The sequence below is a fragment of the Apostichopus japonicus genome, chromosome 8 (genome assembly GCF_037975245.1).
Source record: "Apostichopus japonicus isolate 1M-3 chromosome 8, ASM3797524v1, whole genome shotgun sequence".
Lineage (NCBI taxonomy): Eukaryota > Metazoa > Echinodermata > Holothuroidea > Aspidochirotida > Stichopodidae > Apostichopus > Apostichopus japonicus.
Window position 1 is genome coordinate 18353172 of NC_092568.1, and position 16808 is coordinate 18369979.

Below are 16808 nucleotides of genomic sequence, written 5' to 3' on the forward strand. Positions count from 1 at the left end.
TCCCGAGTGTTCATTCTGGTTCCCTGGCCTCTTGCTAACTTGAGACACCTCAATTTTTATGTAGAAAAAGGGCACATTTTTAACCTGAGGAAAAGTGGGGGGGGGGGGGGCACGTGCCCCCTGTGCCCCCCGGTTCCGCCGCCCTTGTTCTGGGTCAAGAAAAGATAACAAAGTTGAAAAAAAAAAGAGCACGATTTGGACGAACATGAGGCGCTGTTCTCATGTATTAATTGAGAAATGTAAAAAAGCTTTCCATTCTACCTCAGTAGTCCTTTAAATTTTTATTGTAAAATGTTGATACTCTTAAATGAATAAAAAACTAATTCTCTTAATAAGCTTCATCTTAGGTCTTTTAAAGCTCACTATCGACCTAATTTATTTGATGTCTTAACTTTTAATTTTTATTTTGGCACAGAACCTCTCCTCCTATACGGGAGTCAGCCTCAATGACCCCACTCTGTAAATTCCTTCGTCCGCCCTGTGGCTCTACCATAAAGTTTCATCCCCCAGTATGTTAATCAATCAGGGGGAATTTCGCTATGCCCCCCCCCATTCCCCTTCCACCACCTCCTAAATAATTGTGCATGTCACTGACCACTGCCCAGGCATATCCTCAAAGACTAACCATATAGTAGAACAAATTAACTATATAATGATAGTTTTCTGTTGAAAAAAAAACTTTTCTTTTACCATTATATTTCTCACGTGTTAATTAGCTTTCCTACTATTAAAATACACATTATTTTTTGTTCACTTGTCTGTTTTCTGTTTGAGCAGGGTAGTGAGATATTTTGTCAACCTTTGAACTTGAACCATAGTTGCACATACAAAACACAAAAATAGTTATGGAATGGTTTATGTAGTATCAGGAATGTCTTAATCACTGGATCCCATATTACTTCATGGAATACAACAAATATCTGGAGCAAAGAATATATACTGTGACAAATGAATTGACACAAAGTTCGCGAACACAGCGAAAACATTCATCAAGCTGATGTATTTAAGTACATTTAAAATGACATAAACTCTTCTATTTTGATAATATCAAATAGTTCATATCATAATATATAACAATATGTTTTTATAATATCTATTCCCAGCGAAAATAATATACAGACATTTTAGACCGTAAAAAAGGTGAATACTGGTGTTTGAAGAGAAAGAAACAGCAAAATGGTAATCGAACACATTTAAAAGAGAATTCGATTCTGATTTTGTGTTAGACTGAATATATAGGAGGATACAGGAATTGAGTTTGATGTGTTACAATGGCTTTCACCTTCTTCAAAGTTTATTTCTTAGTAAATTTAATTGGACATATTTACAGACAACAACAAGACTGGGCTTGATAGTTTTCTTAGTTTTTGGCCTCATGCGGTACTGAGCCAAACTTTGGGTCATATAATTGATAAGACTCTGACAAATAGGGCAATAACAGAAAAGGGATGGATGGGTGGGTGGAATAAAAAAATGCTATCAAAGTTTTAGCTGAAGAGAAGCTGTAATAAGGAAGGTACAGAAAACTGTGTCAGCCTCTTTATTTGCTAAAATTCTGGCTATGCCAATAACTCAACCTCTTACAATCTCATTCTCTTTGTAAGGAGATATATATATATATATCATAATAAAAAAACCTTATTTTAGCTTACTTTTGGTTTGGAAATGAAAAATTAATTCAAAAGCTAATTTACTCAAAGGTGACATCATATCTTCAGCATCAAATTTGATATTTTGCAAAAATCCCAGTCATGATTTCAACATTTCAAACTTACATTTTCACTTTTAATAAAAAAAAATTAAAAAAACAAACAAAGACACTACATTGAAAAATGTTCAGTTTGATTACACACTAACTGAGTACAGATGATTAGTTAAATTTGAACTTTGAAAGACAGAAAAAATAATTGGTTAGTTGTTTAAGTCTTACATTTTCTCTGTTAATAAAAAAAATATAAAAAAACAAACAAAGACATTACATTGGAAAATATTCCGTTTGATTACACACTTATTGAACTGAGTACAGACGATTAGTTAAATTTGAACTTTGAAAGACAGAAAAAAATGATTGGTAAGAACATGATTTTTAGCGAATGATTATCTTATCACCTTTCGACGTTGTATAAAAGCCATCCGTTCCCTCCATGATATCGTTCTACCTGGGTAGCATCTCATCCATATCGGCCACTACGTAGGACACCACTGCCCAAACGGCAGCACATAGATCCATCATATAGGGATCCTGCACAGACATAGTATCACCTGAAATGATATTAATGGAAATAATAATAAAACCCCCCCAAAAATGGATACATTTACTCAACCAGTAGACCCAAACTTATTGACAGATAGATTAAATGCTCTCTTATAAGTGTAGGCCCTAATAATGAAATATGTAAGAAATGTATTGCATCGTTGGTAATAGTGACAAAAATATAAATAAAAGTAACGGATTACATCCCAGAGGCTGTTCCATCAACCCTGAAACTGTCAAAGAATTGAATAAAATCATCATGTGACCACAACACTGGGCTTAGTTTGAAAAGCTTTTTTCCATGACTGGATGACATAATACAACATACCTCTTCTGCTATGATCAGGCCGAGTCAAACTCTGGTTTTTTACCCTAGAATGGGTTGCAAAACCTTTTATTATGGGTCATGAGGTATGAAGCAGATTATAAAAAAAGGTAGTGGGGGGGGGGGGGTGAGAGGGTAGGGAATGGATGGTGGTAGTGAAAAATGCAAATTTAATGAATAATAATCTACTCACCATCTGAATGATGAAACCAAAAGTAACGGTCATTTTGGTTCAGAAGATTACCCCCTGGTACCCCTGCATCCATCCATGACTGGACATCTCCGCCTTCGGTGCTTACTTGTAAGGTAGTTGCATTTATGGGAGACAGAAGGTCCAGAACTTGCTTCATAATTTCTTGGGTCGCTGCATTACCTGTTGTTGATCAATTAAATAATAAGCAAGCTCACATAAAGTATAGCTACCTGTCACTCATATTACATCAACACGTTTTAACCTGTAGTCGTCCATTTGTGATTTTTGTCAAAAACTGTCGATAGATTAATAATCTATGAACCATTCTGGTGCAGACTGAAACACATTGTTTGTTACACAGTTCCATGCTGTAGTGGGTAGTTTGTCGGGAGTGTTGTGGTCAAGTGATTAAGGCAATGGACTGGCGATCTAAGAGTTGTAAGTTTGAGTCCTGGCCAGATCATTAAATTGTGTCCTTAGGCAAGGCTATTAATCTCCATTGACTCTCTTCATCCAGGTGTGTAAATATCAAAATGAAGACAAAATGAAATCAAAATGGATTCTCTTGCAAACTTTGACTTTTACACTGTACAATAGTGTTCTTACCAGAGTTAGATATACCAGTAGGAGTGAAGGTTCCACCATCTGATTCCATCACGAGATCGTAGTTGCTAATATTTGACTGTAAAGTATTTAAGCAGACGAAAGTTTATATCTACGATGCATTGAGGCTACGATGCATTGAAGTCTTGATGACATAGTAACATCCTGAATAGGTTATTAACATGTTTTTTTTGTTGTTTTAAATAAAATGAGATTTCACTTTCATGAAGAAATCATATAAGTGGGGACTGGATTGCAGCTATACATTTTATGGGAACAATGTTCTTCACATGATTGAGTTTTGAAAGTGTGTGAGAAAGAATGACAAATATGATAACCAACAATGATTTTCATATTTTGAGATGTAGGTGCATACAATGAGACCCATATGAATTATTCAGATATAACCATGTGAGTGTTTGCTATAACATTTACGATGTCAAAGAAACACGAGGACTGATCTTTGATGAATCAATCAACTAATAGTGTTGGTCAGTTACTATACACACAAACACGCACACAGATATAGAATATTCCCCTTTAAGTGCCTGTTTGTGCAAGCATGATATCCATTGTTCCATGACAAGGATACAGTGCATTCCTGTGTGTTCACAATTTGAAAGGTCTTAATATGCGAGGAAGAGCCGAAAGGCCGATCATCGTTGTGATCCCTTGCCACATTTAGATGAAAACACCCAACAGTAAATGCTGCCCAGAGGATTTTCAAAAGCTGACCATTACTGAGTTCAAGTGCCATCAGCAAGGTTTTTGCACGCACGCACACTTACACCAACACACCTCATCACCATCGCATGGATTCCTTAAGTCTTTGGCAAGGAATAAAAAGAATAGAGGTTAGAAATTAGTACAAAGAGCATGACAATGTTTTATCAAGTGATGTACTCATAAATTTAGAGGTGTTCCTCCACCATGTTCTATAGTGTGATGACTAAATAAAATTACAAGCTGCACAGATCCGACAGGTAATCACATCATCACCGATTCGCTACCGTCAAGAACCAATCACAAGTGAGAGTGAACATTCAAATGAGGAAACAAGGGTCTTGCACAATGCATTTTACAAAAAAATGAGTCTTCTGTACTAAATGGTCTAATGAGAGTTGTGTTGTGTTAAAATGATATTTTTAACTATGTATGTCTTCATGAATATCAGAGCATTGGGAAAGCAATGGATTTAAGTACAACCAGAGGATGGGCTGAAAATATGTAACGGAAATGTAAGCCTAATAACTGATAGAATTAGATAATTAGTGGATTAGTAAAAACCATTTTACCTTGTGCTGTTCATAGTATTGCTGTGACCCTACATATCCCTGCTCCTCTCCTGTCCAAAATACCGCCCTCATCGTTCTTTTGGGGCGTAGACCAAGCTGTCTTATGACCGACAAAGCCTATACACATGAAAAGCAAACGTAAACTGTTGAATGGCATCTTCCAAAATTTCAAGAGGGTTTTACCTTATGCTGGTCATAGTATTGTCTTGCACCGACAAGGCCTTGTTCTTCACCAGTCCAAAATACAGCTCTCACGGTACGTTTTGGTCTTAGACCAAGTTGACGCATCACTGATAAAGCCTATAAACATTGATAAAGCATGGCAGAATAGCAAAACAATTTTTACTATCTAGCTTAAAGAGACTATTCACAGTGGTATAACTATGCAGAAGGGCCGGGCAGGGCAGCTGCCATATACTGGCTGGCTCTAAAGCAATGCATAGTTGGTTCTGAAGCCTGTGATTTCCTCTTGAAAAAAAAGAAAGAAAAAAGACACTAGTATCGTCTGGGGTGCTAAATGAGCTGCCAATTCCCAACTCTGCATATTGCGTCACTCACCGGGTATGAATTCATGCACCAGCCTGCCCTTATGAGGGTTACAAATTATTCCCACTCCCCCTATCGACTGCTGGTTACATGAAGACTCACAGACAAGAGAAGGGGGGAAATACCATCGTTGAGAAGCATGGGTGAAACAATTCCCAAAATTCCTACGTGTGCCCACATTACGACCATACTGTACATAAGCCACATTTCAACAGCATTCATTGACATTGCTGGGAAGAGAAGCCCCTTTTAATAGTTAAGTTATAAACATAATATAATGATCACTGTTCCCCTACAGCCATTTAGCTGTAGGTTACACCCATTACTAGTTCTAATTCAATAGCGTCTGAAAATTTCAACTTGAATCGGGCAAACAACCAGCAATTTTCAGCCATCAAGCCTTTTAACAACTTGATAGCCTGTAAAATGTCGGTTCAAAGCACCAAGCAGACGGCAATTAGTATTTTGCGCATAGGAAAGTACAATAATATAGTGCCCACAAGGATCATCAAACTACTTCTAACATTAAACTGAACACAAATTACACAATTGAATAAAAAGTACAAAGAACGATTTATAAGTATTGTAATTCTACAACCATAACCCACATAGTTCTCTCCGTCTCTCACTCCATATACGACGGACATGTAGAATGACTCAACGTACCTGCCAAGACACAAATGCTCCACCGCCATCATCCATCGCTCCCTGTCCGACATCCCAGCTATCCAGATGTCCGGAAACTAAAACCACCTGGCAACAGAGAGAAACAAAATGAAATCCCACCTCCAAAAAGTGACAGGCAATGTGGACATTAAAAAGATCAAGTTGATACTTTTGTTGGATTGTGACAGACCCTGTGGTTTCAAAGTTGCAACACACTCTGTGCATGTTCTCTTGTGGTTAAAATGATTACTTCTATATTAGTGATAACTTTGAGAGAAGCTTGCATTCCCTAATGATTTATACTATCAACATAAAATTAGAGAAACAGATTTTTAAAGTTCACCTGTTCAGGATACTTGCTGCCAATTATCTCCGCCACAGTATTTCTGGATACTGCATCAGGTAAGGTCTGGGCCTCGAGAATTAATTTAATAACAATCTTTGTTCCTACAGAAAGTCAAAGAAGAAAGCATCACAAATTTCAATAGTGATACTGAAAGATTTGGATCCCAACTTGAGAAAATGAATTTGTTGAGGTAGAAGTTGCTTCCCAATGTAACCAACCATACTTAAAGGCATTGAAGACTCGCCCCAACAGTGTGCGGCCATCTGAAAAAGTTAACTATCTGTTGCTTGCAAGTGACGTTTTGTTTGTGTCGCTACAAAATGCAGACAGTAATGAAACGTGATACCTTGTTATCTTTAGCTGGACCTGAGATGTCCATCGCTGTACACTGTGTTCACTGTGCTGTGGGTATTGACCGCAGCTGTATGTGCTGACTGTACACTAGTGTCTACAGTAATTACCAATGGTAGCATGCTGTGTGTGTATTTTCTGGGATCGATGGTGGTGTCTAACACTTCTGTTACACCTCATTCAAAACTAAGTCAGATTACCGGCATTAGACGTTTCTTTTTGCGTAAGTCTTCACACCCTTTAACTGTACTATACAATACCAAAACATAATGTCTATAAATTTTACTGCTTCTATACTATTGACATCCAGAGATAGTGATAATTGCAAAAATATGTCTGCTTCATATTTGATTTGATTTCCTTTTTCAAAATTATTTCCTTTTTAAAAATGAAGGTTATAAAAAACTAAGAAACGACATATATACCTCTGGCTGCCATCCTGGATAACATCTCAGCATCTTCAACAGCAATGCAGGCAACCGGAATCTTCTTTATGGAATCTTTATAAAACTGAAAATAAGATCCAAAAGAAATATTTCATGGCAGGAAAATTCTTCACCTTTACAGTGGATATACTTGAGCGATTCCTTCCATGTGACATACAATAGCTATGAATAACAAGATGACAGATTTGGGTTAAAAACAATACATGAATAACAACTTATCCTGTCAGTTAAAGCATTTTTTTTTTACTTAACAGTAAGACCAAGTAAATATCAGAATTATATAGCAGAAAAATATGAAACTAACAATAAGATGAATATGAAAAAAAAGAAGAGTTTTTGCTAATATTCACAATATTTGAATGATGAGTTTAAGACATATACCTGCATGCCGGTGTGAGGGCTATGAATTGAAAACGATGCAACAGATCTCACAAGGGCTGCAATTCCTCCTACTTTAGACGTCTCCTCTGCAGCAAAGTCTCGGTACTGTACAGACACACCATAGTTAACCCAGTCTTGGTCAAATACCACAATCTTTCCCTTAGCCTGTCCGGAGAATTAGCAAACACAATAGGTACGTAGTTAATACATTCCCAAACTCATGTAGCAAAATTTGGTGCCATTTGTGTAGAGTTGTATAAAGTCATGACTGGAGTTACTAAAATAAAAAATAGATAATAATTCGCACCCCCGGGTTAGAAAATCCTGGATATGCCCCTGTATATATATATATACAGGCACGTATCCAGGGGGGGCGTTGGGGGCACGCGCCCCCCGGGTAAGGAAAGGAGGAGAGAAAAAAAGAGAAGAAAATGGGGGGAAAAAGAAAAGGAGGAGAGGAAGGAAGGGAAACAAAAAGAAGAAAGAGAGAAAAAGGAGAAAAGGAGAGAGTAGAAGATAAACGCCAAGACCTCGGGAAGAGAAAGAGGAACAGTCATAATTAAAGCACTGGTCCTATTATATACACAGGGTAGTCAGTGACAGATCGAGGATTACGGAGGGGACGTGCGCCTCACCCTACCCCTTACAACGACAGCTCCATTTTTGACGTTTCCATTTTTCCTCTCTCACTAATGTATCTATATATATATACTATATATGGTCTATCATAACGCGTGTGTGTGTATGGACGCCTTAAACAATTGTACAATTGTGCTATGGAACCAACTGTGGCTGGTCTTGAACTCGACCGAGTCGTCGGGGAATATGACTCAATTCGGGAAGGGGGCGACCGCCCCCCCCTCTAGCAAATTTTCTTTATGATATCGCTAGTAATTTCAAAAGAGACAATGCTTAGATGCAACTTACAAGGCCTGGGAAGTGTCATTTCCAGAGATCTTGGAGGCATTTTCGGCCAAAATTTTCTTGTACGCTTCGCGCCAACTCATGGTGGCGCTACGCTTAGATAGTTTGCCAATAGTTTGAATTACCAAGGAGAAAATTTTTAAACTATTCATTTCCTTAAGCTACATCATTGCTATATTTATTTTTCTTTCAGTAGTTGCCCGAGTTTTCAGGGGAAAAGATTTGGTTGGGGGGGGGGCTGCAGCCCCCCGCCTCCTACGCCTATGTGTGTAGTGTTCGGTTTCGAAATATCTGAAATCGGAAATATCTGGGTTTTTTTCATTTCCTTCAACAAAGTTTTATAATAGCCGTTATAAGAGGTTTTAATATTTGTACACCAATAAATGAACTGTGTCTGAACTTTCGAAAATTTCCTGACCAACATTCTTCATCATACGTCCCTCTACCCGTGCAATTTGACCTGTCTGTGAGGGGTTGAAGGAGGTTTTTCTATATTGGTTGTCCATAGATTGAATTTTGTGCAACATTATGGGTATGTTTGAAGTGATTTTATTCACGAGAAATGTAAATTTTCAAATTCTGAACAAATAATGGGCTTAAAACCTTGAAAAGTGGGGCTTTCGGATATTGTGAGCCGTGACGTAGAATCACCTACAAAAGCAATGATCCACAGGACATGCAATGAGGTCGAACATGATGTGTGACTGGTGACAATCTTCAAAAAGGTTATGGATGGAAAAAAAACTATTGGGAAATACTTGGTTCTCAGGCAAAAGTGTACATCTGGTTGGTCATTTTCAAGCCCGAGAAGTGCCATTTCCGGTGATCTGGGGGTTATCAAAACCAGAAATTTTCTTGTACGCTCCGCGCCAACCAATGGTGGCGCTCCGCTTAGATAGTAATTCGCGCCCCCGGGTTAGAAAATCCTGGATACGCCCCTGATATATATATATATATATATATATATATATATATATATAAATGAAAATCGTAATGAGTTGGAAAATCAAGAACAGTGAAAAAACTTTCAGCCTCCACCGGGATTCGAACCACGGGCCTTCCGCTCTGTACGCGGACACCCTAACCACTAGGCTATGGACGCTGATTGTATGTCCAGAGGTTCCAAACCGGTAAGGAAGGTCGTAATTCCACTGTAGGCGTTTGTCACCTGTATCGAGCAATACTAGTTCTGTTTTTTGGTGACATATTTTGCCTTACTCTAGAGATCAAACATGATGCTAACCAACTCGAAATCATTTGTGATTCCTAAAGCCGGATCTCGAAAGAGATACTTTGAACAGACTTTATGTTAATGCAATGGAGGTAAACGACAAAGGCAAATGAATATATATAAATGAAAATCGTAAGTGAAAAAACTTTCAGCCTCCACCGGGATTCGAACCACGGGCCTTCCGCTCTGTACGCGGACACCCTAACCACTAGGCTATGGACGCTGATTGTATGTCCAGAGGTTCCAAACCGGTAAGGAAGGTCGTAATTCCACTGTAGGGGTTTGTCACCTGTATCGAACAATACTAGTTCTGTGTTTTGGTGACATATTTTGCCTTACTCTAGAGATCAAACATGATGCTAACCAACTCGAAATCATTTGTGATTCCTAAAGCCGGATCTCGAAAGAGATACTTTGAACAGACTTTATGTTAATGCAATGGAGGTAAACGACAAAGGCAAATGAATATATATAAATGAAAATCGTAATGAGTTGGATATATATGTGACATTTTTGCCTGGATGTATTTCCTCTTTGATGCACACTGTTATAAATGCAATTTGCCACAGACACAATTTGCATCTTTATGACACGAGAGGACTTCAATTATTATTCATGGAAAATCAAGAAAGATAGAGACATGTAAAGAGGAAGAAGGCAAGGCTAGCACAAACCGGACTTACCTCACTTGATCTGTTGTGAAGTTCATCAAAGGAATGGACCACCAGAACATCAGCTGTCATTCCTTCAACAACAAAAAAAAGTAACAAAAGACTAATTAAACAGTTCATTCATTAAAATTATTTTACAACAACCTATGATACCCCTGACAAATTGGTTTAGAAAAAAAAAACAGCCAGTTTAAAGATGGTCTGTTGGTTGTTCTATTCCCCCAACCCCCCCTACCCCCCACCCCCATGACCATTATTTTCAAACCATACTTTACCTTCAGGAGATGTTCCAACACTTCCCCCTAAGCTCAGCAAGGCGATGTCATAATTTCTCGGTTCCACCAAGGTAGCAGACTCCTGGCCTCTCACCCAGTGTGGTACCTAAACAGAGATAATGAATAATCTAGGTATTTTAATAATATCTTTAAAATTAATAACAACTTACTCTAGCTGAATACTTACAGTATACACCCAGGCCTAGAATTACACAATTTTAAAAACTGGCTTAAAAATTGTAAGCGCATTAATCTACATGCATGCTAAATCAAGTTCCCACTTCCACCCATCAGTTACTCAGTGAATTGAATTTCATGGCTATGTTCTTAATGGCTACTTGCAGAACAACACAGACAAAACAAACAGAGCTAGTAAAAGGCTTCAGATCCTAAGTGACATTATGATATCACAAAGTTACAAAATGAAAGCTACTCCCAGACATGAGTTTGGCTGTTTGGGGGTATTTCTCTTCACAACAATCTCTGTTATTAAACCAAAGTTGATGGTTTGGTTTGTGTCGCCTATATATATAGCATCACAAATAAAAACTTCAAGAGGTTTAGCTTTGGAGCTTTTACATATAATAACTATTAGAGCTTACAGTGACATTTTCTCCATGAACATTTTCTAGGCCATCTTTCTGAAGTTCTTCGATGAGGTAATCTAAATGAAACAAAGTATACATTGTCACAATACAAATATTTTCAGCTATATAGTAATAATCTTGTCCTAATTGTTGCATTTATAATTAACATTAGATTGTTCTTTCATACTTGGCTAATTAGGAAAAAAACATATTAAGATCTAAGTTGAATTGCACTCTTGCTAAGAATGCACAAAGCACACAGGAAGTTAAGAACCTAAAAGAATACATAGATCACCAGTGATAGCTGAGACAGGCTCAAATTGTACATGTACCAACACAGAAAAGACTGAAAAGGGGTAATTTCCTGTAAATTTGAATACGGTTCCTGTTTGGTCAAATCAACTTACCGATTGCATTCTCTAGATTCTTTGATCCAGAGATTCTGTTACCAAATGTATCAGTGAACAAAGCCAACCTCTTGTAAGCTTGGCCTTTACCAGTTCCATTCAACAAGAATTCAATAATTTGGTTAGCAACATCTGTCAAAATATGAAATAAGAAATATATCTATAAAGCCATTTTCCTTGAGAGGTATCTCTAGACTTAGTATAAAAATAGCCATTTTATTGTTTCTTTCAAAAGATGGTATCAAACACATTGATTGAGACCCAACTGAGCTGGTGCCTAAAACTCATCAATCTTTCACAAAACTGTTATAATTTACCTATTTAAAAACTCATTTCATTTACAGATTGGCACTTTTATTCTCAGGCACAGCCATAAAATTCTTGCCACAGCTTACTCCTAATGTCTCTTTCTACAGTCTATCATCATTTGGAAAATTAATTACCCTGTATTTTTTTCTCTGACTATCTTAAAAAATGTAGTAGTGCCTTAACTATCAATTGACTAAACCTCTTCTGTATTATTTTACACTTTGATTCCTTTTTTTTTGGATAATTATCAATTTTTTACAATTCACCCTGAGATGAACAAATGAAATAAAAATCTTTGGTACATTTCATTAGCAGCTGTAGTGAGATTACAGTTGGATCTTCTGATGGAACCCTACTGTAAGGCCAATGGAGCTTATAATAAGTATTTTTCATTCTTGCAAATTTGGACAAAATAAACTTAAGATTCCTTTATCTGTCAAAATATACCTTAGTCTTGGTCACATAGTCCTCTACAGCAAGATATGGAACAAGGTCAATTCTCTAGCAGGTTTTTTCTTTAGATCATTTTATTGCACATTGCATCACTGACACAGCTTGCATATAGTTGTAATTGGCTGGAAATGTCATCAATGGCTGTTGTAATTAATTAAAGTGACTGATTTACCTCTGTATGATTCAATCTCTTCCTTAATGCCTGTGGTATGATTGACAGAGCTGTGCTTGTCTATGACCACTGCAACCGGAGCTGAGGTGCATTCATAGACTGAGGAAACAAAATATAGTAACCCTAGAGATAATTGCACAATAATATCTGATACATGTCACACATTGACAACAGCTCAGTCTTTGTCTGCCTTCAAATTTCAAATGATTATATGTAACATTGGAAAATAATTCAATTGTACGACTAATGTCATTTAATGTTGGTGATGTATGATCTTAGTAACTTTAACAATAAACAGTGATTTCAATTAATAATGATGGGAGCCTCATTGCATTAGTGAACTGAAATATAATGGAAAAACAAAAATCTTATTATATTAGTGGATAGCATTGTATGAGCCTAGGCCTATATGAAACAAAGAAGCCAGAATATTACACTAAAAATTTATCATTGGATTGTCTGGCACTCCCTTTGTTTATACCTAGGATCCAGCTGAATGAATTATCACTGCCTTGGTATGAGCAGCATCATACCCCGGCCTACAGCAGCCCATCATTTACCCCACCAACCACTGGTTCTCAGGCCTACTGTATGTCTATAATTATGTCTATAATTATGAATAGTGACACCGAAATTTGTAGCATAGCGAGAACTATCACGTCCAGTTCTGAAACTGCGTGTGTATGTTATGTAGCGTTTGTCAGAATATTACAAGGTTTAACGTTAGTAATAGTACATCGTACAGAACTTCTAACTCGGGCTAGGCTAAGTAGCAAAACAGTTAGGCCCTAGGTCGATTTTGTGTCGAGTTCTCTAGGATATGAGATCTTCACGCTACAACGACTTAGGCTACGAAGCAGCCGACTTGCTCCTGTTAAGCAAATTTCATATCTTACCAAGCAGAGACATACAAAGTACTTCAAACAGCGACATTAATAAGCAAATGTTAGGTCTCATTTTGACTGATGATCACTAAAAACAGTTTATTACGGAATAGGTCTTAACCTTGGAAACTTCCGGAAAAAACAAAGCAGACGACAGAGAAGGGTAACCAAACTTGTAAGGGGTAAATCTGCTACATAATTTCTAATTGTCGATGCAACCCACTGAGTTAGTGTAGATCAGTGATGCAACCTCTTCTGTTCAAAGATTATATTATCTTTGTTATACCAAAGAACATAAAACTTCGTTTCTAATAACTTGCTATTGCCTTTTTATGAATCATGATGGAAAAGATCCACCAAGTCGTCTGCTAACCAAAAACAAATATGCTAAGAAGCAGATTTCTGGCCAGAAATTGTACTTCAGAAGGTCACAGTTTATGCATGACGATCATGTAAACTGCATTCTGGGATGCTTAAAAACAGATCTTCAAGTTACATTTAAAAAATAATGTTAAGGTTCAGTGGTTCCAGTGGTTGACACGGTTTCATCGTGAAGTTCCTGTTTAAGATCCATGGGCATTGAATAACATAACAGTGTTGTGCACCATGAATCAAACGAGTTTTGATCTCCACCAACAACAGTAGGTTAATCTACTCTATACAAGGCATCCACAAGCCAAACATCAAATTTACCACTGTTTATCTGGTAAGATACCGTGTTTACAAATTAAGCTTTCACAGTGTGACATGTGGTGCACCCAAAATACAGTATCCTTTGTCCTCTACCAAAAACAACCGGTTGCTTTAACTCAAAATGGGGCATGAACGTCACGCCAAGTATCAGATTCATTACTGTCTCACTCCTTGAGATATCGTCTCTACAAGGTTTTCACAATATCACCCCTGCTGACCCCAAATGACCTTTGACCTCCACCAAAAACAATTGCGTTCTTGTTCTTAATATGCCAAGTATCAGATTCATTACCTTTCCCTGATTGAGATACCTTGTTCACAAGTTTGTCACTGTTTAACCTATGGTGACCCCAAAATGACCTTTTAACTCCAAACGAAAACTCAGTATGGTACATCTACATAAAATGGTTGAAGTTCATGCACCTTATTGAATATTGAGTTATCATGTTTACAAGCCAAAGCGTCGCATACACACGCAAACATACACGGCACCATGACCGCAAAAATGATTCCTTTTGCGTTCAGCAGGGAATCAAGAAACGAATATTTTGACCCTTGACCTCAATTTTAAAGTGAGTGAATACTCGCGCAAAAAGAAACGTCTAATGCCGGTAATCTGACCTAGTTTCGAATGAGGTGTAACAGAAGTGTTAGACGCCACCATCGATCCCAGAAAATACACACACAGCCTGCTACCGTCGGTAATAAGACACTAGTGTACAGTCAGTACAAACAGCTGCGGTCAATACCCACAGCACAGTGTATAAACGATACAGCGATGGACATCTCAGGTCCAGCTAAAGATAACAAGGTATCACGTTTCATTACTGTCTGCATTTTGTAGCGACAAGAGCAAAACTTCACTTGCAAGCAACGGAAAGTTAACTTTTTAAAGGTGGCGGCACGCTGTTTGGGGCGAGTCTTCAGTGCCTTTAAAGGTCAAGAGCCTGTTTCTAAAGACCCCGGCCAGAAGTTGTGTACACCATCAATTCTGATCATTTCGACACCAAAATCAACCATGTGCGGTATTTGATTCCCGAGATCGATACAATTGTCACCATTTTAGGATGAAGTCAATGACCTTCCCTACCCCTTATTTCAACTCACGTTTTTGTTTGTAAATCTTGACACCCATACCTACCAAAATCAGTTGAAAGCAGCTTCTTTAACAAAATTTTCGCAGATTGGCTCGAATAAGGCCCTATATGGTTAATTTTGGGTTACTATTTAAGTCATCTGGTCGTTATGCAAACTAAAGGTCACCAGCATCACCGTCAGTCACCCATGAGGAAAAGTACTTTGTGGCTGGCTCTGGCAGTAATTTTGCAAGTTAAAGTTGGAGCATGAATGATCATATTATATCACTTTCTAGCATATATTGACTAAATAGTAATGAGCTATAAGAAGCGAGGAGGGTACGGCGGTCATAAGGTGACATGCGAGATCTAGAGTTACCATGTTAACATAACACGACATCTCGACAAAATTTTAATTTTTAGTCGAGATACCGAATTACGCTAACTTGACATTTCGGTAAAAATTCGTGAAAATGTCTAGTTGTCGAGTTTCACCTAACTCGTCATCACGACAATTGTCCAGATACCGACTAACGCTAACTTGACATCTCGGTAAAATTTTAAAATTTGAGATGTCAAGTTAGCGTAACACGGTATCTCGAAAAAAAATCAAAATTTTGTCGAGATACCGAATTGGGTGTAACATGGCAACTCGACATTTTGACAAATTTTATGTCGACAAAAAATCAATATTTTGTAGAGATGTAATGTTATGCTAACATGGTAACTCTACATCTCGCCTGTCACCTTATGACCGCCGTAGAGGAAGGTGCCTAATTTTTAAATGGTGGTGGTAAAAAGGAATTGCCTATAATTTCGTTTTGTTACAATGCCACGTACCAGCTGCGTGTGCGGGAAGCGGGTGGGGGAGGCGCATTCGCGATGTCAATATTCGACACAACAGATACGCTGATACTCATTTTGAAGTGTTCTTATGATAAGTTGTGTCTGTGAATAAATTTAACGTGCCTCTTAAGTTTAGCAGTTGACCGAAACTCTGGTAGTATGAGTGGGGAATGAGCATTAGTCAGCACCATGCAGTCGCAGTATATTTTGAGAATAGATAGTTGAACTTTTAAGATAATAAAAGTCGTAATATTCAGGAATAAGTCGAAATTGCGAGGATATTAAATAGTCGAACCCTCCATAACATTTTTGAGATGGGCCAAAATTTGGAAATTTAAAGTCGACATATTGATGCAAAGTGCTCGAAAGATGGAGAAAATAGGTCAACTTTGGAAATAAAATAAATAGTCAAAACTTTTAGATAGATACTCATTGCTGCATTTTCGAAATACAGAAGAGTCAAAATGTTGACACCTAATATTAAAATTTCCACGTTTTAATTGAAGGAATTCAATACAAAAACACACCTGTTTTCTGCCATACACTACTTTGTTGATAGCTTCCTACGTCACTAAATTAATTACTTCTTAGAAATATAGGATTGTATGGGAGGGGTTAGAAAGAGGCAGTGGCGGCGGAACCGGGGGGGGGGGGTGGGGGCTTGGGGGGGGGGGCTCAGCCCCCCAATGAAAAAGTTGAGGGGGCAAATGCATGATAAGCCCCCCAAATATTGACCAAGGCTCCGAAACGTGCATCTGCCCATTTTTCAATGCATACTTGTCGATCTGTCCGATGTACACGTATTCTATACTGTATAGGTGTAATAATGTTAGTAATTGCTGGAGGACCCTCGGCCCGTCCCCTGGCTATAGAC

At 37.8% G+C, this 16808-nt stretch overlaps 1 protein-coding gene across 2 annotated transcripts; it reads right to left on the reverse strand.

Annotated features, from left to right (window-relative positions):
* Positions 1-209: 209 nt before the first annotated feature.
* On the reverse strand, positions 210-13490 carry LOC139970857 (carboxypeptidase Q-like). Of its 2 annotated transcripts, none has more exons than XM_071976899.1 (14): positions 13332-13490; positions 12436-12534; positions 11502-11633; positions 11110-11171; positions 10508-10613; positions 10245-10306; positions 7407-7571; positions 7005-7089; positions 6226-6329; positions 5883-5969; positions 4671-4787; positions 3379-3454; positions 2773-2952; positions 210-2262 (listed from the first exon to the last, which is right to left on the reverse strand). In XM_071976899.1, the coding sequence occupies exons 1-14, from the start codon at positions 13390-13392 to the stop codon at positions 2156-2158; spliced, it is 1443 nt and encodes a 480-aa protein (XP_071833000.1). In that variant the 5' UTR covers positions 13393-13490; the 3' UTR covers positions 210-2155. The 2 variants fall into 2 exon arrangements, with proteins under 2 accessions (XP_071833000.1, XP_071833001.1); XM_071976900.1 differs by lacking the exon at positions 4671-4787 and adding an exon at positions 4854-4970.
* Between the last annotated feature and the right edge of the window lie 3318 nt (positions 13491-16808).